This window comes from Chrysochloris asiatica, unplaced genomic scaffold (assembly GCF_000296735.1).
Source record: "Chrysochloris asiatica unplaced genomic scaffold, ChrAsi1.0 scaffold00006, whole genome shotgun sequence".
NCBI lineage: Eukaryota > Metazoa > Chordata > Mammalia > Afrosoricida > Chrysochloridae > Chrysochloris > Chrysochloris asiatica.
This window is the reverse complement of record NW_006408524.1, coordinates 8,534,625-8,561,388: the sequence shown is the minus strand read 5'-3', so window position 1 is coordinate 8,561,388 and position 26,764 is coordinate 8,534,625. Positions and strand designations below refer to the sequence as shown.

Sequence of the window (26,764 nt, the reverse complement as noted above, 5' to 3'; positions counted from 1 at the left end):
TCCTCCCCCCTTCTTGTATTACCCTCCCCCACAAGGTGACTTTTTGAGCAGAATTATTTCATAAGCATGTTAATAACTCACTGAATGAACTATATGGGAAAAAGGAAAGCTGAATCTAGCCACCAGGTGGCACACAAATACCATTATCAGAAAGGAAATAGTAGAACTGGATATTATTTCCATGGACTCCTGGACTGTGAGCCACAAGATTGGCCGTTCAAACCTACCAACTGCTCCTCAGAAACCCCATGCAGGGTTGCTATGAGTTGGAACTATCTCTGATTGACAACACCTAACAACAACATTTAAATGGAAAAGCAACTCAACATTGCATGAAAATAGCAGTTTTGCAGAAGTGTGTATTTTGTTATGATCCCATTAAGGAAAATATATGTAACAAAGAAGTCTGGAAATTGTTAATCCTAACATGTATTTATGACCCCTGGGGTGGCGCTGTGAGATGATGCACTGGACCACAAGGTCAGTTTGAACCACAAGGTTAACAGTTTAAACTCATGACCCACTTCTTGGAAACCCTATGCAGGGTCATTATGAGTCAGAATTGACAAGACCGCACTTAACAATAACACTTAGAGAGGACTATGGAGAGGACAATTTTGCCTTCTTTACTTTTTAAATTTCAGCAGTTTTGGTCTTTTTTTGTTGCTGAAATACCAAATATTTTTAATATGAAAAGACACTTCAGTTTTGGTTCTGTAGCATTAATAGTTTTCAAAAAAAGGTAAGAAGTTTCTGATTAAAAAGACAAGTCTCCCAAGTGTAAGGAAGCAGCAAATGTCTATTTTAAAGAGGTGTGTGTAAACTTTGGAAAGTCACAGAACTGGGATCTAGTGCCAGCCTAGCTCCTTCCTGCTCTTGTGACATAGAGCAGGCTCCTTAATAGGCTTCTTTGCATGTAAAACAAGACTAGTAATATGCTTAGGGTTCTAAGAATTTACCTGGCTGCTAACCTCAAGGTCAGCAGTTTGAAACTGCGCACTGTTCCATGGGAGAAAGATGAGGCTTCCCATAAAGACTTACATCCTCAGAAACCTTATACAGGGTTGCTGTGAGTCAGAACCGAATCCAAGGTACATAACCACCGTAAGAATTCACTTATGTAAGTAAGCCTTTGGGCACATTCTTCTGCTTGTGTTATTTGCAATGATGCTAGGATCTTTCTCCAACTTAAAGCCTTAGAAATGATGAGATCTGCATTGTACAAATACATGTAAAACTGGTAGAGAATGTATGGATACGAATCAGAATCTCTCTTTAAAGAGCTTTACACTACAGAGGTCAAGTTGTATTTTACCTTCTTCTAGAAAGCATGTTTGGTAGACTATAAAAGTCTTGAGATAAAAATAGCATTGTTTAAAAATAATAAAAAAACAAAAACATAGGTGGGGACAAAGTGGCATGGATAAGGGCAACAACTAACTGAGTTACACTTTTGACTTTAGGCCTTTATTGTTGTTACATGCCTTCAAGTCGGTTCCAACTCACAGTGACTCTGTACAGGGTTTCCAAGGTTGTACATCTTTGCAGGAGCAGAAAGCCTTATATTTCTCTCATGTTAAGCCTTCAAGCAGCCAGCGAAAGAGCCTCTGCATCACCCATTATATATTCTTTTTGAAATAATAAGATTTGTCATTGGAAGAAATTAAAATTAAAGTTTATAAAAGAGTCTTGCTTCCTTCTGTTCTCCCTTCCTTCCCTTCCTTCCCTTTCCCCATAAACATTTACAAAATGCTTCAGGCTTAGATGGTCACACAGGTGAAATTTTAAAAACTTTAAAGGAATAGACTTTGCTTTATCTATGGATGCTACCTTAAAGATTTACAGCCTCGGATGGAGTCGGTTCCGACTCATAGTGACCCTGTACAGGATTTCCAGAGCAGCTGGTAGTTTTGAACTGCTGACCCTAAGGTTAGTAGCCCAATTCGTAATCACTACGCTACCAGAACTCCATATATATATATATTTTTTTGTTTTTGTTTTTTTCATTTTAAATGAAGCTTGTATACCTTCAAAAACTATAATGGTGTAAAAATTTTGTAGACTTGTGCTTCTCAATCTTTTTGTTCTTGGACATTTCTTTATACTTAAAACTTATCAGATTCCGAAGTTACCATATTAGAAGTTAAAGCTTAGAAATGTTTTTAAAAAAATGTTAATTCATTTAAAACAGTATGTTAACATTTAAAAATTTTTAACATCTATATTTTTCCAAAATGAAAGGAAATTTTGTGAAATAAATATACTTTTACAAATCATTTTAATGTCTGCTTTAATAAAAGTGACACTTGGATTATCTGTGATAATGCTGTTTTGGTGAAGATACTTGAAGAAAATCTAAATATGAGGTTGGACAAGGCAAATAGTACTTTAATAGTCTTCAGGTAATTGGGATTGTTCTTTGTGAGTGCACAAGGACTTAATGCATGATACTTTTTTATACAGGTTAGTTGTAAAAGTGCATTCTGAAACCATACACGTGAATATTTTGTACTCTAGTATACTGCAGTCCATTGGTCTATGGATTACACTTTGAATTGATTTTTTTGTCATTGTGGGAAATACTGGTTCATTGAATTAAGCATGTCTTGTAAGTGTAACATATCATGGTATAATATTTTTCATCATCACTAATCTTATCCCAGGAGTCCAGGTGTGGCACTGTGGGTTAACGCATCAGACTGCAAAGCCGTTTGAACTGCAAAGTCGGCAGTTCAAGCTCACCAGCTGCTCATCGGAAACCCTATATAGGGTCGCTGTGGGTCGGAACCGACTCGACGGCACTTCACAACAACAACAATCTTATTCCAAAAGCATCTTGAGAATTATGAAGTTACCAAGATGGTGGTTTACCAATACACACATTTTTTATTGAAAGCTCGTTTTATCATGGACACTAAATACTGTCAGTTGCTCTCCTTGAATTGACAGGCTAGCCTTGTTCATAGTTGAGACAATGCATGGCAGATACATAACCATAGTTTGTTTATTGTTCTTCCAGGTAAAATGATAAAAGAAGTTACTTAAGCTTGCAACTCAAGTACTTGCGCAAGTGCTTTTCCTGAAGATAGCCATCATATTTTGTTTTGCAACAGAAGTTTTTCATGAGCCTTTCCTAACTTAATCATGGGAAATACTAAGATGGTATATATGCAAGATTGGGATTTATTGAAATTAGCAATTTTTACTGCTTCATTAAGTACATTTTTCTCCCTTGAAATTGCATGGTAGTCAAGAATGCAGTTACTACTTGTACAGTTTGGTGCCACTGCCTGGAATCATGCTAAAGCACCAGCAGTTTTACTTACCAGTGGTTTTATACCATTAGTGCAGAATCAACACATTGAAAAAGACAAGTAGTGTCTTAACAAGGACTTTGGCTGAAGGTTCCTGGGGACTCACAGGGGAAGCTGCTGCTATGTACCAATGTCATATATAAATATTTCCATAGATCGTCTAGATTAACAAGGAACAGCTTTATAGTACGGCAATCATGCTTTTATTAGGCCACGGCAATATTCTTCTTGTATCCAGAAATCTGGTAATTAATTAGTAGCCCAAGGGAATAAGTGAAGATGATCATCATAATGTTGTTTGTTGCTATCAAGTCAGTTCTGACTCATGGCAAGCACATGTTAGAGTTTTAAAAATCATTGATAAAATTAAAGCATCCTTTTTGTAACTAAAATTCACAAAAATAAAAACCCATGGTGAAAAGAATAAATGGATGCTTCCTTTATAGGAAGTATGTGTATACATGTTGTATATCTGTGAATATCTGTGTGTTTCTCAAACCAAAAAATCATCGTCCTTGTTAATGATAAACATTGAAAGTACTTCCATAAAAATCAGAAACAAAACGAAGTTACCCAATACCGTGTTCCATCACTATCAGTTTTACATTGTTTGATAATTGACATGCAACATAACTTACCCACTGCCATCAAGTCAGTTCCGGCTCATAGCAACTGTTTAGGACCGAGTAGAACTGCACCTTATGGTTTCTGAGAATGTGAATCATCTGTGTGGGAGCAATTAGCCTCATCTTTCTCATATTTCTCCACAAATAATCATAATCCATCCTTATTTGTTAAATCTTTACTATTATGGATGGAGTGCTGGTGGCACAGTAAGTTTTGGGCTACTAACCACAAGGTCAGCGGTTCAAGCTCACCAGCTTGGAAATCCTATACAGGGCCACAGTGGGTCAAAACGGATTCAGCAGCATTTAACAACAACAATAATTGTTCTTTATATATTATAAAATGGTAACTCTAGAAAACTTCAAAAAAGTTACTGCTGGTAATGCTTAGGAACTGTAGGCCATCTAAAAATTTGTAGGCCAAATTTCAAACCTTTCCTATAAACAAAGCTTTGAAAAGTAACTGCTTAAAGAAACAGAAGTAAAACGTAAGAAGAAATGTGCAATACGGGGGTAAGTCAGAAAGTATTGCTACAAAATCATAGAAACTTTTAAAAAAATGAATACATCAAAACGTATAGTTATAGTTTCTTGACACATCCTCCATTTAGATCTGTACACACCTGAAGGAGATGTTTCCTTCACTGTAACACTTCCCCAAAGAGGTCTGTGTGCTTTGATTTATATACTATGTCAAAACAGCAGTTTTGGTATCCTTGAGGGATTCAAATTATGTTCCTTTTAAATATTCTTTGAGTTTGTGGAACCAAAGAATGTATGAAGGGACAGGATCAAGACTGAAAGGTGGAGAGGGTCAAGTTTCCCATTGAAATTTTCGTGGGACAAGCCCAGACTACCTCTGAAGAATGAGCAGGCACACTGTGTCAAGATAATCCCTTTGGAATCTCTAAAAACAGTCACTGCCTTGCCTTGAATTTAATTGGCCCAGCAGATCCCCTCCAAAGCCACTGGATCTTTTCTAAGACAAGTGCATTACTGAGAGAACTTGTCTACAGCTATCCACTGATTGCAGAAACATGTATAACCACGTTTTGTTTGGACACATGTATGAACTGGAACCCTAGTAGCAATACTTTTTTACTTATCCTCCACATTGCTTATACTTTGCTACTTTCATGCATTTGCCTGTCTTCTCATCTTTGCCAGTTACATATTTATGTATTTTCTTATCCCACTTAACCTTGGAGTTGTAGTAAAAATTCTGTATCCTCCCCCACAACTAGTGCTTTTTTTTGTATCTCTGTAGTACAAGATATCCGTCATTTCCTGTTTTCCAATGTATTTTATATTTCTACTATAATAAGCATTAGCCACTCAGAATTAATTATGTTTATGTATTCACTTGAGGACATATACAAAAATGTGTGGGACATGATCCCTGAGCATAAAGAGAAACAGAAATTGACATGTAAACAACTAAAAAAATAAGGCAAGATGAAACAAGTGCCTCAGAAAGAAGCGCATTGATCATGGTTTTAAGGATACAGAAGACCTCATTGACTAGATTGCTTTTGATCTGAGCCTTGAGGAATGAAAAGGTAGAATCTGGGTGAGAAAGAATGTGAACATAATCATGGAGAAGTGACTTGTGGGGATAGAGACATACTGGGATGAAACTAGAAAGGTAGTTTGGGACCAGGCCATTGAGAACCCTGCCATGCTATTGAGTTAGGCATTCTTTTCTAAAGGATCCACTATATTTTTGAGAGTGTTGTGATAATTTGGTTTAAAAAAGAAGAAACATATAAATGCTTGTGTTTCTGAGGTACCATTCTAAAACTTAACTGAAGAATGTCTGGCAGTTTTACTCATTATTTGCTAATACACATTTTTGTATGCGTATGTATGTAAATACATTTGTCATAGGAAGTTGGGGGGCAGTACAAATGGTTAAGTGCTTGGCTACTAAGTGAAATGGTAGCAGTTTCACTGTACCCATTTGTGCCTTGGAGTAAAATCTTAGTGATCTGAAGTGATATTGTTAAGTGTAAAAGGGACCAGATGCATAACAGAACAAAACACTGCCGATTCTTGAGCCATCCTCACAATCATTGCTATATTTGAGCCCATTGTTACAGCCATTATGTCAGTCTATCTCTTTGAGGGTCTTTCTCTTTTCCACTGACTCTCCACTTTACCAAGCATGATGTCCTTTTCCAGGGACTGGTCCCTCCTGAGAACAAGTCCAAAGTACATGAAATGAAGCTTTGCAATCCTCACAAGGAAGATTTAGTCTGTATTTCTTCACAGATTTTTTTTGTTCTGCTGGTGTATTCAGTATCCTTTGTCAACACCATAGCGATTAGAAACCCTGTGGACTGTGGTTCTGCTTTAAAACACAGTCACCTGAAGTTAATCTAGTGGCAACTGGTTTGGTTTTGATTTTATGTATATATAGAATGTTTTTACTTCTATTCAGGGCTGCCTCAGCGTTTTCGTTTTACATACCAAGACGGGTGCGTCATTTTGTAGAGGATATACATTTATTTTTTAGATTAATTTTACTCAAGCGTATTTAGCCAATTTTTTAAATCAATTTGTTAAGGTGTTTACCAGCTAGAGCTGGAGCGGTGCTGTGGGTTAATGCCCTGGTCTACAATGCCAGTTTGAACCACAAGGTCAGCAGTTCAAGCTCACCAGCCACTTTTCAGAAACCCTATGCAGTATCGCTGTGGGTTGGAACCAACTCAACAGCACTTAACAACAGCCTGCGGGAGCTACTTGTTTTATACCATTCAAAGATATATTAATTCATACTGATAAAATGAGGGTTTTTCAAGATACAGAAAGTCCCCTGGATTACCACTAATTTATGGACACCTCATACTTGCTCTTTAATGTTATGTAAGTGTACTCTTACTTTGAAACAAATGAACCAGCTCCTACTCACAACAAATCCTTCCTTATGATCAACTTCACTTGCTGTTTGTTGTTGTTGTTAAGTGGTGTCGAGTGTGTTTTGACTCATAGTGACCTTACGTAGGGTTTTCAAGGAGTGGCTGTTGAGTTTGAATCATTGACCTTGTGGTTCAAACTGACCCTTCAGCCGAGTGCTTATCTTACAGTGCCACATCAGAACTCCTTTAGGAACAATTCTTGTTCATAATCAAGGGATTGCCTGTATTGATAAGCAGAAAGTAAAGCAGTTATATTGCTGAAGCATCTTGAAATTGGTGGCACTACTTGATTTCATTCTTGGTCTACATTTTGACTAACCAAAAGGTTGGTAATTCATTTGTACCTGAAAGGAGCAAAAGCCCTCCAGAGCAGTCCTACTGTGCACACAAAGGGTTGCCATGCCCTGGAGGCAACTCAATAACAATTTAACTGAAAAACTGTGTTTCAAAAGTCTTAGGGTCCTCTTGTTGACAGCATTCTGTAGCAACCTTAACAGTAGCAGCTTTCCTGAAAATAGTGTAGGAAATATGTTTCAGCTGTTTATGTAGACCACCTTGTGTTCATGGGAAGAGGTAGTAAGTAACAGGTACAAATCTTATTTTAGAAGAAGTACAGCTAGAATATTCCTTAGAAGCCAAGATGGTGAGACTTTGTCTTTGACACTTTGGACATATTGTTAGGAGGCACCTGCCCCTGGAAAAGGATATCATGCTTGGTAAAACAGGGGGTAAGAAAAAAAAAAGAAAGACCCTCAAAGTAATGGATAGGCAGTGGCAGCAACAGTAGGCTCACCATATAGAAATAACTGTGAGCATGGCACAGGCCCAGGCAGTGTTTCAGTCTGTTTATGTAGCGTCACTAGGAGTTGCATTGACTCAATGGCACATAATAATATAAAACACATATACAAAGATGTATACTAAAATATATAACTCCATAACTTACTGCTAGAAAGTGTGTTACTTCAGATATCCTTTTGCAAATTTGAAGTACCTCTTTCTAGGAATTACAGTTCTAACTGTAGTGTTAGAAGCATCCACTGAAAATAAATTGATTTCCTACAATAAATAGGAGAGGACTTCAAAAAGTTGATGAAAAATGGAATTAAAAGGTAATAGAATTTTCCACATACCTCTTAACGCCCCCTTCTAAAATATTTAGTGGAATTTCTTATATGTTATGTTAGAACTTCAATTTTGTGTATTTAACAATGAGTTGCTATTTTGTATGTTTTATCTTTTTCTGTGTAGTTGATAGTGATGTACTTCTTTTTGTGTATTGTTTAGCCGTATATGTGGAAGTCCATGTCCTGCAGTGTGGCCTGATGTAATCAAACTACCCTATTTCAACACCATGAAACCAAAGAAGCAGTATCGTCGAAAGTTAAGAGAAGAATTTGTTTTGTAAGAAAGGGATGCTTAAATACCCATGTTGCATTGAGTGCTTTTTAAACAGTTATGTTTTGTTAATTCAAAATGTTATTTTATCTGGTTACTGATCGAAAGTATATCTAGCACAAATCTTTTTGTTCATTTAATTTTGAATTTCCCTTTGTTAAATGCAAATCAGCATTTCATTATCATCATGTAATTAGGAATTTACAGGGCATGTTTGTGTTGATTCTTGAAAGAACTTTAATAATTGTTTTAAATTTCAATGAAAGAGTTTTCAATTTATTTAAGTTAAAGTTCTAATTTTGTTTTAGGACACAATCTGTTAACAAAATTCAAATTGCCCATAGAGTAAAGCTTTTTGTCAAATTTCAAATAATTTTGGTTAATAGCTATAAAATTACATAAAGTAATGAGATTTATTCAAAGGAAAATTTGGAATCTATTGGGAAAAAAGCATTTTAAGCATATTATAAAATGCCAGTGTTTAAAATAAGCTCAAAAGGAAATGCTAAATGTGTAAAGAATAATGGTTTTTGTAATCCTCTTATGCCAGTATTCCTGCAGCCGCATTAGATTTATTTGATTACATGCTCGCCTTGGATCCTAGTAAGCGCTGTACTGCGGAACAAGCTCTTCAGTGTGATTTCCTGCGAGATGTGGAACCCTCAAAGATGCCTCCACCAGAGTAAGTAAATTTTTATTTTATTAGATTCTACATATTCCAAATCTGATCAGTTTTAATAACATTTATATATGATGATCAGAAGATATTCCATGCTCAGTTAAGTCAAAAGAAATAGAACAAGTCAAAAGGAATAGACAAGACAGCAGTAATTTATACACATAATCTACACACCTAGAATCTAATGCTTGCTAAATGTTCAGTTAGTCATAGGAAAAAACAGCTTTCCTTTGGCTAGTTTTAGGGTTAATTAATTTCAAGTTTTCATTAATATTTTTCAACTTCAAAAAAAATATTACTGCTGCTGCTATTATTTCTAATATTTATACCAATACTAATACTGCTATAACTAAAATTTTGAGTGCTATAGTAAGCATTCTTCATGCATTGCATTAATCTTATCAGGTGGGTATTACTACTATTATTACCATTTGTAGACGAGGAAGCAGGCTCAGAGAGGTTAAGAAACTTGCCCAGGTATACAAATCTATACAAGAGTAGAGTTAGCTTTGAAACTCAAATTGTTTCAATAAGAAAGAGAATATCTAAAATACTTGCATGCTCCACAATAGAAAACTTTTACCTTTGAGTCGTGGTGTGACACTATAGGATAAACACTGGACCACAAGGTTGGTGGTTAAAGCTAACCAGCCGCTCCTCAGAAACCCTATACAGGGTTGTTGTGAGTCGGAACCATCTCCACAGTAGTTAATAACAACAGCCATTGAATAGAAGAATGGGTATCAGAAGCCTTCATGGAATAAATGTATCCTGTGCATAGAGTTCTTAATCCATAAATCCCTTATGGTTTTGTGGCTTCTCTAGGATTGATTTTGGGAGAGGAATATATGGCAGACAGCAGGCTATCTGGTTCTCCTTATTGACAGGATGTAGAAACTTTGTAAATATGTTTTCTCAGCAATTTTTAAATGAAGATGAGCATGAGATCAAACCTATCACTATAATAAAATGTTTGTAATAAAATTAGCATACTGTGAACAACCGTGGGCTTTGGAGTTCAGATCATGGCTTTTCTATTAGTTACACTGGACTTACTATATTTCTATGAGATTTTCATTTTCAGCTTTATTAAGTTTTCATTCAACTAGGCTTTCTGCTCCCGTAAAGATTTACAGACTTGGAAACCCTTTGCAGGGTCGCTATGAGTCGGAACTGACTCCACGGCACATAACCACCATATACTTGAATGAGGAGTCTTGTGGCGCTGTGGGATAATGCACTTGGATTGCCAGGTCGATTTGAACTGAAAGGTCGGTGGTTAAAATTCACCAGCCGCTCCTTGGAAACCCTATACAGGATTGCTATGAGTCGGAACTGACTTGATGGCACTTAACAACAACAACGTATTTGAATGACTTTTGTGTGATGTTTTGAGAGGTAGAAAGGATTTATCTTTCATGCAGAGGAACTTGAATTGTTTACTGTTTCTTTGCTTATTAGTATGTATCAGCAGTCTTGAAATTTAGGCTTTAGTATCCCTTCAAAGAATTTGTAAAATTTTATTATTTTGAAAAACGTTAACCTCATCAAAAAATAGAAATAGTACAGTTAGCATGCATAAAACCTTAACGCATATTTAAGGAATGCTGGTGGCTCTGTAGGGCAAGCACTGAACTGCTAACCACAAGGCTGGCAGTTCAAGCCTACCGCTGCTCAACAAAAGACATTTGAGGTCTTCTACTCCCATGAGGATTTGGTGGTGGTGGTAGTTACATGCCGTGGAGTCTGTTCTGACTGACAGCCACCCTGTGTAGGGTGTCTGAGGCTGTAGATCTTTATGGGAGCAGGGAGTCTCATCTTTTGCCCATGAAACTGCTGCTAGTAAGTGCAAAAGTAACACTTCACTCTTCAATGTTTGATGATGTTTCTGTAATCACTAGGACATCTACACAGCTACAGTGCCATATAAGACATTTGCCACTGTAATATCTAACATGTTATAGTTCTTTAAATGTCCCAAGTTACTTGAGTAATTTTTATTACAGAATGTTTTTGCCCCCTCAGATGGTTCATTTAAAGCTCTCACACATTGCATTTAGTTATTCTGTCTTTTTAGTCTTTAATTCCTCCATGGAAAGAACATTTATATTTTTGAGCAATCTGTTAGCTGTCTTAAACCTTCCATAGTCTGGCTGTGATTGGGTTTTTGGTGTGATAAGAATTAGATTAACATTTTTGACAAGAATACTACCAAAGTAGTGATACATGTTTCCTGCCTGTCAAGCAAGAGGAATATAATGTTAGTTTATACTTTTATTGGTTATACTAATCTTTATCACTTGGTTCAGGTCGTTTACCTTGAAAGAATTCTGGTAAAATGATGCATCTAGAGCATTTCAGTTCACATATACTTTTTGAATTAAGAGTAAATAGTTGCAAAAGATATAATTTTCAGTATACTGTAAATGTTGACACCTTAAAGTAGAGCAGTGAAATTATTCTTGCAAATGCATCTTGTGGAATGTAAATTAGTATTTTGATTTTCAACAGATTTCACTTAAAATCTGTGTGAACAGTTGAATGTGTTCATCTTGAACATATTGCTCACACAGATTTATGTTTGAAAATACATTATTATTAACCCTATTGTACTTTAAAAAAAAACAATTATATATAGAAAGAGAGAGGAATTTAATTTTCTTTTAACTTGTGATTTTACAGTTTTTTGTTCTTGATTAAAATTGTTGTTGAAATAGTAATTGTAGATATTTCAATTTTTGGAGAAAAAAGGGGAACTTTTTTGGGGAATGCAACTTAATGAAATAGAAAGGAGTGAGGTTTTTTTCAGTACTTTACATATCCATTGATTAATTTCACTTATTCAACGATGATTTCTTTTAAGCAGCCTTATAAGTATTTTAGAATAAAAGGAACTATATTGAAGCTACATCATTGAGCTCTCTGAACTCCTTCTAAATTATCTCCAGAATTCACACAGTTGATGTAACATCAAAAATTATTTTAATGGCCTTTCAGATGTTAACTGAAGATTCTTTATTTCTTCAAATTTCTTGACAGTAAACAATTGGAAACCACATGACTTGCCAAAGCATTTCTGATGCAATTTTTCACTTTCTCAACTTTTGAGAAAATGATCCTTAAAAGCTTTACCAGTATTAAGTGACTTCCTATTATACTATATTTTACTTTTCCTTTTAACTGCACTTGTTTTATTCAATTATATTCGGAAAAGGTTGGATAGTATCATTAATTTTCATTGCCACTTTTCCAGTCTGTGTTTTAAATTTGGTACTTATTATATACTTTAAGTAATTCTCTTTTTTTGTCAAAATCTTTCAACTGTAGATTTATCCCATTCCGTTTATGGAAAATGTCTGTCATATAATCTTTAAAAATAAATTCCGTCCATATTGTCAAACAGATCACTAGACTTGATTTTTATTGGCCACAACTTGACTGCATTTTTTCCCCATTAAAAAATAAGCGTATTAATGCACATCTTGGCTGCATGTTTACTGGAGCAGTATTATAATAAAATGTTATGTATAAACAATACAATATAACATTTCTTACTTTCAATATGATGTAATGAGTAGTTAAAATTGTAAGTTATTTAAGAAGTAAGGACTATGATGAAAGCTGTGTCCCTTTGAAAAATATGTATACATATCAAACTCTTACGGTCAGTGTTTAGAAATAATCAAATGAGAGTGGGAATTTAAAGAAGTTAGAAATAAAGCTATGCATTTTATTGAATGTCATGTCAAATTTTCTGATATATGAAGGGACTTCAAACGATTAGTGGATATTCCATTATCCTTTAACTCCATTTGTTCACAAACTTTTTGAACCTCCTTCATACTTTACTTTTATTAACAGCAAATAAAGCATATTAAGCAATTTATGATTAAATATGATTAGCTATAATTGGAATAAATATTACATGACAGAAATTGTCTTAAACTACTTTATTATTAAATGATGGCAATGTAATATAAAACATGAATATAATGCCTACTGTGTGAGAGGCATGATCTAAGCACTTTATATATGTTTATATATATGTTACCTTCTACCTGCTGAGTTGTCAATCCTCTTTTCAAAGATAAGGAACTTAAGGCACATATAAATCACTTGCCTAATATAATCCAGAAAAGTATGTGGCTGAGTCAGCATTTGAACTTTCAAAGAGTACATAAAAGTTTGGTCATCCTGGAAACATTCCAGGTATATGTAGTTCCCAACTTAAAAATGTTATGACGAGTTATGACAAATCATACTTATAACTATTGCTTCTTTTCTTTATTTCTTTCTTTTTTTAAAAAAACATCAGTAGTAAGTACCACATACAATATTGCAGCATGTATCTGTAAACTTTTGTGTAATGTTTCCGACCCCTAAAGGTAAAGATTGGATATATAAAGATTCAGATAATAAAAGGCAATAATAATGAAAACAAAAAAAGAAAGAGGAGGGAGGAGGCATTTGACTTTTGTCAGAATGAAGTCATTGGAATAGAACCCTATCATGTCAGGGAGTACTTGTACTTTCAAAGAGTCAACATCATTAATCTGTACAGTTGTAGCTATGTGTAGGGTAATGGTTTTCTTTCCTAGAGATGATTATTGAGAATATCCATCAAGAATTTTTTACCTTTGAATTGTGGGAGCATAAACACAGCTTCTTTTTATAGTATCTTTCTTGCTTGATTTACAGCTTCTCTCTCATAAATTCAGTGCAGTCCCTGACAGTTACCCCTCTCTGCAGTACATTATATATATTACATAGAATCCCAAGAGAGGGTAAGGCCACACATCATGTAATACCCACACACACAATAAAGGAAAGTCATTGGCAGGTTTATGATGCTTAAGGAGGCTTCCCAGTATCAATATTTCAAATTGTCCCTTTGTTTGTTACTCCAGGAGGTTTTTACACGCTGAGGCAATGCACCATAGTAAGATGGCTGAGAGGTATGCCTTTGTTTTTATTTTGGACCTCAGGTGCATAGACTTGGTTTAATCATAATCCTTGTTTCACTCATCATTGGTCCATGCATGGCTCTCTTTTATTTATTTTAGTTACTTAATTAGTAATTTTTAGTAATGTTAATAAGCAGCCATGAACCCACCATGCCCAAGCAAAAGCTAGAACCTTGAAAATAACCTACTTGGATCATATCATATCCGCCCCCCTCCCCTCCAGCCCATCCCCTTGCCCTTTTCTCCCTGGGGTAACCATCATATTTTGTTTTCTTCGTATGTACTTTTGTTGCCATCTATATGTACTCATGAGAAGTTATATTTTATTTTAGCTGTTTTTAAGTTTATAAAAGCGTGTCATGCTGTTTGTAATCTTTTGGGAATTACCTTTTAATATTATATTGATAAGATTCAACCATATGTTTGCAATGCCTTTATTTTATAAAATAAGGGAAGAATAATTATAAAAGAGGAAGTATGAAAAGAAGAGCCTGCTTGAACATGTAGGCCATTCTCAAAGATCAGTTTTAAGAAAGAGAATATGTGGTTATGGAAATGCATTCCTTTAAAACAGTTCCTGTCAGGTGTTCCCCCATGGAAAGTCTTCATGTGCCCCTAGAGGTAAACATATTCCAGCTTGAAGACTGCAGATGTATATCACCAGGTTGGGGCCGCTTAAGGGAATTTGTAGGTATTCTGGGCAAGTTTGTTAACCGTTTCCAAGCCTCAATTTTCTCATGTTTACAACAGATATAGTAGTAACTTTCCATTGGGCTTTTTATTAGGGGAAGAAAAGCCATTTATAAATCAACATATTCTTCAGTGTTGCTAGCTATAAAATTCTTTTAAAGTAGTAGAATTATATCTGTATTGTGGCCAATTCTCTCATAGTTAGTAGTTATTCAGAGTTCTTTATTGATGAGTGGTTGATGAGCCTCTTTGTGCCTGGATTACCTATTTAAAAAACTCATCTCTAGCATCATTTTAATTGTAGAGTATTTGACTGTTAAAGCAAATAAGAGAGCATTCCAAAGTCAGAAGCTCTGAGTAGAAAGGTGTTCACAAATGTTATATTCCAGTTCTTAGTACTTTTTTTATCCTGTGTTTAGCTTTTACGAATGCCATGTTGCTTTTCCTTTTTTATTCAAAACATGTGCTGTGATCGGCTTTAAAGGGTTTTACACCAAGGACCGTTAGTAACCTATCTTTATGGATGTATATTCTTCATTCAAACTTTATTAATAAGTGATGTCTTTTTATTCAGAAGTCAAAAAAAAAAAAAAGTAGTTTATAAGTAAAGGTAAAGCCCTGGAAGGAGAGGTCAGGGCATCAAGGATGATTTTTGTTGGAGGAATTTTACAAGTATGAAATCTTCAAAAATTTTGTTTTTGTTTTTTTGCCTTTGCGTGTACATAGTAAAAATTAATAAATTTTTTGTTATGTAATGTCACTAACAATTACTTTTTTTTTCTTTTTTTTTCAGTCTTCCTTTATGGCAAGATTGCCACGAGTTGTGGAGTAAGAAGCGAAGAAGACAGAAGCAGATGGGCATGACTGATGATGTTTCCACAATTAAAGCTCCCAGAAAGGACTTGTCTTTGGGGTTGGATGACAGTAGAACCAGCACCCCCCAAGGCATGCCGCCATCGTCACAGCTGAAATCTCAGGGCAACTCAAGTGTAGCACCTGGTAGGCAATTCCATGATTTCTTTCCTTCATGTTTTGTGGTTGGTGTTGATTCTCTGTTATAAAAGCCAAGAGATGAAGACTAAGGTCTGTTCATTCAAGTGCCAGTATAAACATTTCAGTGCAAATGACACTACTGTTTTAAGCACTGTCAAGGTAAGATGGTATAAAATTATTTGGTGATTGGTTGATTTCTCTAATTAGCTCCTTCCACCCCTTTGTGTAGCAATCAGTAGGACTTTAACGACCACTGCCCTCAGTCCTGGTGTGGTGCTGTAGGATAAGTACTGAACTGCTAACCACAGGGTTGGTGATTTAAACCACACCAGCTGCTCCTTGAAAACCATATACAGGGTTGCTATGAGTCAGAATTGACTCCACGGCATTTAATAACAACTTTCTCAGTTAGAGTCCTGGTGTGCCACTGCAAGGTAAGCATTGAACTTATAACCATAAGGTCAGCAATTCTAACCCACCAGCCACTCCTCAGAGGGTTGCTATGAGTCAGAACCGATTCAGTAGCACTTCTTAATAACGTCAACATTCACAGTGAGGCTCAGCATTCAATGTCTGTGAGTGCTAAAGGTGATTATAAGTGTAGGAGGAAAGATATAGGGAGAGATCGGCAAATTCATAGTGGGACATATCTCATGCCATTTAGTGTCTGTTTATTTTTTAGAAACTAAATGTCTTCTGATTCAGTTCTGCCTGTCATAAGATAAAACTTCTTCATGAGAAGTCAGCCTTCTAAGTGTTGCCAGAAGTGTTAAACTCATTATCTCACTTTAGTGGAAAACTAATTTTTTTTAATGGATTCCACTATCATTTTGTAAAACTCAAAAAACCAGAATGCATTCAGCATTTGTGTGTGTGTGTGTGTGTGTGTGTGTGTGTGTGTGTGTGTGAAGAGAGAGATTGATAATGGAAGGCGGCACAGAGAGAAAAAGTAGTGGTTAGTATACAAAACATGCAAAATTTGCTTAGCACTTACTAAGAGAAACAATAAATGTTGATTTATCAGTATGTTGATTACAAAAGATCTGTGGATTAGATTGAATTTTTGGTGGAAAAATATAAATATGGGCTAGATTAGCAAGAAAGTTTGAGAATGATTACAATTATTATTTGTCCATGTAATCTACAGGCTTCCCTTTGACCTTGTTTAATGTACTTCATGTTTAACTGATATATTTCACTTTACAACAATTGTTATTTCTTGTTCAAAAGTATTCTTCCATGGTTTCTTGAATTAGTGAATTCTCCTTGTACATGAAGGTATTTGAAATACCAAATAACTTTGGAGAACACACCTGTTGTACAGAATAAGAGTTATCAGTGCAAATTCACTATTATTTCTCTTCATTTTAAAAACATGTAAATCTGGAGAAATGCAGAAGAGAAGCAAGAGTAAGTTTTTCTTGACTTACATTTATTTTATATACCATCTATTGCTAAAAATTACAGCTAACAATACACTATTGGGCCATTCTACTCTCTTACTTGGGGTGAATATGAATCGGAATTGACTTGATGGCATCCAACAACTGCTAAAATGGATTTGACATGAGAATAACAGGAAGTCTAGATTGTTGTCAGTTGTTCCAAGGGACAGTTCTCAAGACTGTTGTTGTTATTGTTAAGTGTCCTCAAGTAGATTTCCACTCATTGTGACCCTGTATAGGGTTTCTGAGGAGCAGCTGGTGGGCTTGAACCATTGACCTGGTGGTTAGCAGCCCAGTGCTTATCCCATAGCACTTCTCGAGGATTCCCTAACAAACCTAATGAGTAGTTATTTTGCTCTGTTTTAGCTTGTAAAAAACGAATTGCTCTTTCTGGGTTCATTTTGTTTTGTTACATTGTTGTTAAGTGTCATGGAGTCTATTCTGATTCATAGCAATCCTATATAAGGTTTCCAGGAAACTACTGGTAGGTTTAAACCGCCCACCTTGAGGTTCAAATCAAGCTTGTGGTCTAGTGCTTATCCTACAGTGCCATACCAAGACTCCAAAATTGAGTGGAGGATGTGGGCATTGATCCCACTACCTCTGGCTTGCTAAAATGAGCATTCTCATATGCTGAGCTAGCGCTCTACCATTTGAGCTAATCACACTATCAGTGATGGGAAGTTTGTTTTTTGCTTTTTATCGTAACCCCAACCCCTGTGTGGGTTTTTTTTGTTTTTTTTTTTAACTTTTACTATTAAGAATTTGGTATTTTAGAATAGTGATTAATCCTCTCATGCTTTGTTTTCTTCTCCTTCCTCAATAAATGACTTGAAATAGGAAAATTCCCCTTCTGTAGAGACTCCTTAGTTAGAGTATTTCCCAGTTCTTAGAGATACCTCTACTAATCGAGAAATGAAAGGGAAGGGAAATGGCCTGTGGGTATAGCAAAACAGCATAGTTATTAATTAATGATGTGAATGATAAGAACATTGCAAAGTTTAGTTATGAAGTCATCTGAAAAAATATTAAGAAGTAATGTATCTCAAAAAATATTTCAGTACATGAAGAGAGAATATTAAAACATAGCATTAAATCATCAGTTTTTCATCTCCCTGGAGTTTTTCTTGTATTAGTGTGTCATATGTAGATGTGAGAATTGCTTGTCAGTATTGTTCATTTTGTTATTTAATATATGTAGTATTGTACACATGCATGTTTTGTTATATGTGATTCCAATAAACTTACACAAGAACCCATTTAAATCATCACAAATCTAAAGTAAAAGTTGGAAAAAGGAAAACAACTGAGTTGTCTTTACTGGTGATAAGTTAATATCGTCGTATACACAATACACAAATTATGAGCATGCTGCTGTAGTTCCTACTTTATTCAGTCACTTAACTTAAAAGACTAATACTTGAGTAAAAGAGCAGACATTTTATCAGAGAGTCTGCTTAATGCTAGTTTGAATTGACTGCAAAGCTAAGACTAGGTTCTTAGGTTGTTGCTGTTACGTGCCATCGAGTCAGTTCCAACTCATAGTGACTTTGTATAGGATTTCCAAGAAGCTGTTGGAGAGTTTGAACTACCCACCTATAGTTAACAGTCCAGTGATTGTTGTAGAGCACTATAACCAGGCAGGACTCCAGGCTCTTCGGTAATAAAGTCTACTTTAGAAAAATAGCAGCACAGTATACCAGCTAAGTGCCCAGACTCTAGAATCACAATATCTGGATTCTCTGCCACTTATATAGAATCTGTGACCATAGGCAAGTTACTGAGCCTTGCTGGGCCTCAGTTAACAATAGAGGTTACTTATAAGATTGTGAGGACTAAAGGATATAAAACACAAAGTACCTGTGTAGATGTCGTCACTATTACTCCTTTCCCATTCACAAGTGATAGTTCTTGGTTAAATCTGTAGCATGGGGCTCTTGTTGTTAAGTGCTGGTTGAGTTGATTCAGACTCAAAGCAACCCTGTATAGTGTTTCCAAAGCTGTAAATCTTACTGGGAGTAGGAAGGCTCATCTTTCACCTGTGGAGAGGCTGGTGGACTCAAACCACTGACCTTGTGGTTTTCAGTCCAGTGCTTATTCTACAGAATGACCACACTCCCTAGGGGGTTCTAATTGGAATCATGATTTTCCTTTGAAGTAGTTACCCCTGAAAGATAATTGACCATGGTTCTTTCTCTAATTTATGTGCAACTTAAATGTACATAAAATTGAACAACATTGAAGTTCCCTTGTTCATAATATTTTATTTGTTAAGTATCCTACCTCAAATACACATTGTATGGTAATACAGAATCTGGGGGTGGGGTTGGGGTTGGCTGTAAGGCATGGCAATTATAATTAATATAGATTTTGTCTTTAGAAAAAACAGGCCCTGGACAGCAGTTAAACCACAGTGAATTGGCAATTCTACTAAACCTACTACAGTCTAAAACGAGTGTTAATATGGATGATTTTGTCCAAGTGTTGGACATTAAGGTAAACTCTGAGACTCAACAGCAGCTAAATAAAATAAACCTTCCTGCTGGAATTTTGGCAACAGGTGAAAAACAGACAGATCCATCAACACCACAACAGGAGTCTTTGAAACCACTGGGAGGAATTCAGCCAGCTTCTCAGACTGTCCAGCCTAAAGTGGAGACTGATGCTGCCCAGGCGGCTGTGCAGAGTGCGTTTGCAGTTTTGTTGACGCAGTTAATAAAGGCTCAGCAGTCAAAGCAGAAAGACGTGCTACTGGAAGAGCGGGAAAATGGGTCAGGACATGAAGCATCATTACAACTCAGGCCACCTCCAGAACCCAGCACTCCAGTATCGGGTGAGCATGCAGATGCCAAGCAACTATCAACTGCCTTACATCACTTTCTTGCTGTTGTTAATTATGTCCAGTACATATTGTTCACAGTCATTGCTGGCTGTCCTGAGATTTATCAGGTCACTGGTTATGGGTTGGTTTCCTAGTCTAAGTACTCCTATTATTTGTGACCAAATTGATTTATGACCAAATTTTCATTATAATGAGTGCTTTAGATTTTTCTCAGGTAAGCCTAAGAGTAAGAAATAACCATTCACTCTGAATATAAAAGAATGATTGACTATAGCAGGAACTTTATATATTCAGTAGCTTTTGTTTCTCAAACAATAAATGCCTTTGAAAAACCAAATATAATAAAAAAGTTTTTCCGTGATCATTGAATTTAAATGATAGTAGGTAATCCTTTCCTTTTCATTTAATATTGTGCCAGAGATGGAGCTTCTAATAATCTTTAGGACCACCCAAAGGAAACATAGAGTATTTTGAATATTTCGTTTTACCTGATAACTTTTGATTCTCCTTTTTGTTTTGTTTTACTTAGGGCAAGATGATCTCATTCAGCATCAGGATGTGAGGATATTGGAACTAACACCAGAACCAGACCGTCCTCGAATTCTGCCTCCTGATCAACGACCTCCTGAACCCCCTGAACCTCCACCAGTCACTGACGAAGATCTGGATTATCGGACAGAAAACCAGCATGTACCTACCACTAGTTCTTCGTTAACTGACCCTCATGCCGGAGTGAAAGCAGCCCTGTTACAGCTACTTGCTCAGCATCAGCCCCAAGATGAGCCCAAAAGAGAAGGTGGTATTGATTATCAAGCAGGAGACACTTATGTACCTACTGCAGACTACAAAGACAATTTTGGATCCTCCTCTTTCTCTTCTGCTCCTTATGTTAGTAATGATGGTCTAGGAAGTAGTTCTGCTCCATCTCTGGAACGACGTAGCTTCATTGGAAACTCAGATATTCAGTCTTTGGATAACTACAGTACTGCTTCATCTCATTCTGCTGGTCCACCTCAGCCTTCTGCCTTTTCAGAGTCATTTCCCAGCTCAGTAGCTGGATATGGAGACATTTACCTCAATGCTGGTCCCATGTTGTTTAGTGGAGACAAGGATCATAGATTTGAATATAGCCATGGCCCTATTGCAGTCCTGGCAAACAGCAATGACCCTTCCACAGGGCCAGAGAGTACTCATCCTTTGCCAGCAAAGATGCATAACTATAACTATGGTGGTAATTTACAGGAAAATCCAGGTGGCCCCGGCCTCATGCATGGACAGACCTGGACTTCTCCTGCCCAAGGACCTGGATATTCACAAGGATACAGGGGACACATCAGCACATCAACTGGCAGAGGTCGAGGCAGAGGGTTACCATACTGAGTATCTGTTTTTCCTCAGGCACATCATTTTTATCTGGAAAGACTTTTCTTAGCTGCAGTTTAAGGCAGCAATCCAAGAGACTTGAATAATATTAATTCAACAACAGCTTTATTTTTATGTGGAAAGGGTCTTGCATACAATAGTAAAAAAAAGAAAAAAAGAGAAACAAAACAACAACAAAAAAAAACTTTGCTTAAATTCATGCTGTTCTCAAAACTAGATTTATCAATTGTACATCTTCACAAATTCTAGTTAACAATTTTATTTTGTATTCTTGCAGTTTTAAGTGGATGCTAATCTTAGGGACATAATAAGCCTTTTATGACCCTCTTGCAGATATTCTGAACTATGCACATTTGTGCTTTTTTTGTAAGTTTGGACCAACTTTTATGTAACAAACACCCCCTTCCCTCCAGTTTTACAACAATCAGAAAGGGCACTGATTTATTTGGTATTTTTCTTTTTACAAAGCTACCTTTAGTCAAAGGTCACTGTCAGTCTTTGCACCTGCTTTCAGTGTTAATTGTGAAAGGTGTACTTTGTGCTCATTTCAGAAAATAAAACACAACCTTTCTCTTGATGCAACAGTTTTATAAAAAAATGGTCAACTTTATTTTTGTTTTGTTTTGCAGATTATCATAGCCTAGCAAATGCATTAAAATGAAACAGTGGGTTTTATATGAAAAATATGGGTTGGGGTGGGAAGGGTAAGTAAGTGCCTTAACAGGTAAACTTAAGGTTTGAAGAAGTAGTTAACCTTTACACCCATTTGTCTTTTAAAGGAAATCAGTGCATTGTGTCTCAGAGACAGGAAGCCTCCAGGTTTTCAGGGCTGCCTGCTCTCAGTTCCTGATAGGTTCGCTCCCTCTGCCTGTGCCACCTCTTCTTTTCTCCCTGTCTTGGGCTGTGTTACCTTTCACTACTGCCTTCTCTTGGGAAGGGAGTGAGAGCAAGGAAAGGGAGTAGAACTGCCACCAGTACCTTTTGTTACCTTCTGTGAAGTTCTGAGAAGTTTGACGTTTAAATGGTTGAAAGGAATAGCTAAAGGAGAATTTTGAGTACTGTTTGCATTCAGGTTGCCATATTATCTCTGCTTGCGTTTTCTGGGAATAATTGGAGAGCAGCAGTATAGGGGCAAGGGTTAATAACAGAATTTGTGTAATTCTATTAAAAGTTTATGGGGGGGTGGCAAACACCATGTTCTAAGTTATTTAATTGCCATGTGAAGGAAATGTCAACTCTACTCACCTGTTAACTAGAAACATTGGCAAGATTAGATTTATGAAAGGAAAAAGAAAAAGTAGTGAGAGAACCTCATATTTTCCTTCCTCTCACCTTCTGTAAGGTTTCTTACGACTTATGGCAGATTTTTAGAGCAATTTTAGTTCATTTGAAATGTTTTTTTACAAGCAGTAAAGTATGATGGATTAACCCTTATTTACACTGTAACTTTCTTTGCATGTACATTCATACTCAAAAAAATTAGGACAATTACCAAAAGGAACCAAAGGTAAATAACCAGTGTTTCCATTATCATGAAATGTAAAAACAGATTTTGAAAATTAGATTTGTGCCAATTAACCATTTTGCTTTAACTATTCTCTTGGTAATTTATTTTTTGATTAGTCTTCAATTGGAATAATTATTACAGATAGGAAATTGCTCCGGTTCCAAAGTCAGTCTTTTAACCCTGTACCCTCTATCTGCCTTGTGAACCTTCATATCTTCAAGTGTGTGGGAAGCATTACAGTTTGGTGACAGAATGAATATTTTAAATTAGATAACTGACCATCTTACTACTATAAAATGAGTTGGTGTCAATTTGATCATTTAATTTTTTTTGATGGACTTTTTTGTTGGGGAGAAAGAATTGAATGGAGAAAAATTACTTTGTTTTTGTTTGAATATCGAGTACTAACAACTTATACTTAATTACTACGTTGCAGGAAATGAAGAAAAATATTTTGAAATTTAGCAAAATTAGCTACAGTATTCAAGTATTGGAAATTTTAATATGGTGAGTCTTAGAGCTTTAGACTTTCCAATAAGTGACAGTATCTAAGTTATTCTTAATAGTCACACTAGAGAATTCTGCTTATCATAAGCAGCTAACCTAAAAATGAAGATATTTATGTGACATGAATAGCCTGTGTTTTAAAAATTAAATATTTTGTATAAAATTGAACTGTGTTTGAATAGTTTTTCTCATTAAATATCTCAGTTATATATTTGTGGTGGGAGAGTGGCTGGGAGGACAAGGAAATTGTTGCTGGAAATTGGACACTTGAACTCTAGCTTCTATTATCATTCTAAGATAGCCTTGACTGACTGTGAGACATACCACAGTATTTATGTACAGCTTAGAAAGAAAAAAATGTCACCAGTTCAATTATAACACAATGCTAAGATGCCACTATCTAAAATATATCCCAATTTTAGGGATATTACTTTATGATGTTATGTTAAGTGCCGTCGAGTCGGTTCCGACCCATAGCAACCCTGTACAGGGTTTCCGAGGGTGTAAATCCTTACGGGAGTAGAAAGCCTCATCTTTCTCCCGCGGAGCAGCTGGTAGTTTCGAACCGCTGACCTTAGGGTTCGCAGCCCGATTCGTAACCACTACGCTACCAGAGCTCCTTTATGATAGTGTCTTATAATTCATGAAATATAGTGGCAGAATCACAATGTATCCTTCTGTAGCGCTGAATACACTAGTTCAGTGAATTCAGATTTTAAAAAGCTCCAAACCCCAAACCACTGCCATCAAGTCAGTTCTGACTCAGTGAAGAGGGTTTGTTGTTGTTGTTAAGTACCGTGGAGTCGGTTCCGATTCATAGTAACCCTGCACAGGGTTTCCGAGGCTGTAAATCTTTGTGGGAGCAGAAAGCCTCATTTTTCTCCTGTGGAACAGCTGTTAGTTTCGAACTGCCAACCTTGGGGTTAGCTGCCCGAAACATAACCACTGTGCTACCAGAGCTCCTTAGAAGAGGGTTTACAAGGCTGTAAATCGTTACAGGAGCAGAAAGCCTTGTCTTGGTCCCACAGACCAGCTTGTGGTAAGCAAGTACTTATCAGAGCCACCAGGGCTCCTCAAAAAAAAAAAAAAAAAAGAAATAGGGTTGAGAAATCACTGATAACTTCAGTAGTTACTGAGTATTCTTGAATAAAATCTAAAGAACATAAAATATTTATTAAATTTGGGGATATGAAACCTGCAAATCAGATGTAAGTAGAAAAGAATTGACCTAACCAAGAAAAGAAAATAGTATCCTCTCCCATGCCAAATTTCGTTTCGATGAGTGTAATTTATGACAGCAGATTTTTCTGCATGCAACTCGGTATATTTTCCAATCCATTATTTCATGAAAATTTTAGAGGCTCAGATTAAGCTTTATTGATTAATACTAGCTGTCGAATATAAATTAAGGTAACAATGTATCTGTGTGTCAGAACTTTGTTCAGTCACAGATCTATTCAGTACCAGCTGCCATGTTGCCAAGTACTGTTCTCATTCTTGGGATGTGTCCTTAAGCATGAAAGATAACTTCTAGCTGACAATAAGGACACAGATTTTAAAAGTGAAGAAACTAGTGGTATTTGCTACTTTCAGCTGTATTTAAAGTTACTCAAATGAGCAAGAAATGAATATTTCAGTGTCTCTGTAAAGTTTTATTTAAATGAAATTTGAATCGAAAATAAGGTTCTGAAACTGAAATAAAAGCAAAATTATAAGTTGCATATGGTCAATTTACAATAGGCCAAATTTGTTGAAAATATTAAGATTTCTTGAAAACATGAAATGTGAGTGGGTTAAATGCTTCCAGACTAACCAGGTACTTGTGAGTTAAGATTTTGCTGTGTATTTACTATGAACTTAATTGAATCTTGGATGCCTTTTTCACCCTAAGGTTTTCTTTTTTTCTTTTTTTTAAATTAATAAAGCTGAGTGTCAAGTTTTAAATAAAGATCTACTAATTCTCTGTTCCTTGGTTTTGAAAGGCTGCCCTAATCATCCATCAGTCTAATGAGGTTTAGAAAGACTGAGTGCCAGAACCCTTTCTTTAGTCCCTGATAAGCACTTGTTCTGCTAAGTCATATCCAAATTCTTCAGTAAAAATGTTTTAAGGAAAATTACATGTGAAAATACCTGAACAGTGGTATAGTAAAAGAAAAGAATTAAATTGATAATACTGGATTGATATTTCAACACAGATGGTTTTGGAACTCAAGAAAAAATAGTTTTTTTGTCACTCAAGTAGGAGTTTAAAGTAGGAAAAGAACTAAAATGAAATTTTAGAAAACTTACGAAGAGCCTTACATACTTTTAATTTCATACACAAATAGTCTTTACAAAGGAGGGTCCTGTGTTTTTTTTTTAAAGATCATTTATGTTTTAAGTGTCAGATTAAATTATTAAGATATCATTCAAAGTCAAACCCACTGCCATCAAGTCAATACTGACCCATAACCCGTTGTAGGGCTTCCAAGACAACTTTTTATAGGAATAGACAACTTCATCTTTCTGGTGAGTTTGAACTGCTGATCTTGTGGTTAATGGTCCAGTACTTATCCTGAAACACCACCAGGGCTCCTTAATATTACTCTTAAGCCATATTTTTCTTTTTGGAGGAGGAGGATTGGATATCAGCAGGCATTCAAACAATCTTTTCAATTACTTCATGGTTTTATAATTTCAAGTGTTTTTACCAGGGAAGTAAAAAAGTATTGCTCTTACAGTTCCAGTTCATATATGCATAGGTTTATTCCAAACAAAATATGTTTAAACACATGTCAGCAGTCAGCTGATGACTGCAGACAAGTTCTCTCAGTAATGCACTTGTCTTAATCTTTTTAAGTCCTATCAAGTCATTTCTGACTCTTAGCGACCCTGTATTGGGATTCTAAAGAGTTACTAGTGGGTTTGAACCACTGACCTTGTGGTTAACAGTGTACTGCTTATCCTACAGCACCACCAGGGCTCCTTAATCTTGTTGTTAACTGCTGCCAAACTGGTTCCGAGTCATAGTGAGCCTGTTTAGGGTTTCTGAGGAGTGGCTGGTGAGCTTGAGCTGCCAGCCTTTTAGTTGAAACCAGCCTTGCAGTCTAGCACATTAACTCCCAGCTTCACACCAGGACTCCTTAATCTCATTTGTTGTTGTTGTTAAGTGCTGTCGAGTCAATTCTGACCCATAGTGACCCTGTATAGGGATTCCAAGGAGCAGTTAGTGAGCTTGAACCACCGACCTTGAAGTTCAAATGACTTTGCAATCTGATGCATTAGCCCACAGTGCCACACCAGGTTAGGGTGCCTTTAAAAAAAGCACCAAGAAAGAAGAGCCAGTAATGGAGTGCATCCTAGAATTTTTGCACTTTGAAGCTTCTAGATCCAGGGACCACTGATGTCAAGAGACATGGATATCTCCAAGAAACACTGGGCTACAAATTCTGAAAAGAGGCAAAGCCCTTTCTCCAGAGCTGCCAAAGAGAGAAAGCCTTCCCCTAGAACCAGCATTCT

General features: G+C 36.2%; 1 protein-coding gene across 2 annotated transcripts in view; it reads left to right on the top strand.

Annotated features, from left to right (window-relative positions):
• The window catches only part of CDK13 (cyclin-dependent kinase 13), a 196,464-nt gene extending 173,030 nt beyond the window's left edge, over positions 1-23,434 (top strand). Inside the window, exons 10-14 of one of the 2 annotated variants that reach the window (XM_006832114.1) lie at positions 8,146-8,262; positions 8,807-8,938; positions 15,383-15,588; positions 19,588-19,860; positions 20,399-23,434. In XM_006832114.1, coding sequence (XP_006832177.1) covers positions 8,146-8,262; positions 8,807-8,938; positions 15,383-15,588; positions 19,588-19,860; positions 20,399-21,249 — 1,579 coding nt within the window. In that variant the 3' untranslated portion in view covers positions 21,250-23,434. Of the gene's footprint in view, positions 1-8,145; positions 8,263-8,806; positions 8,939-15,382; positions 15,589-19,407; positions 19,861-20,398 lie in introns of both variants that reach the window. The other variant, XM_006832113.1, reaches the window with a different exon arrangement.
• The last annotated feature ends 3,330 nt before the right edge of the window (positions 23,435-26,764 follow it).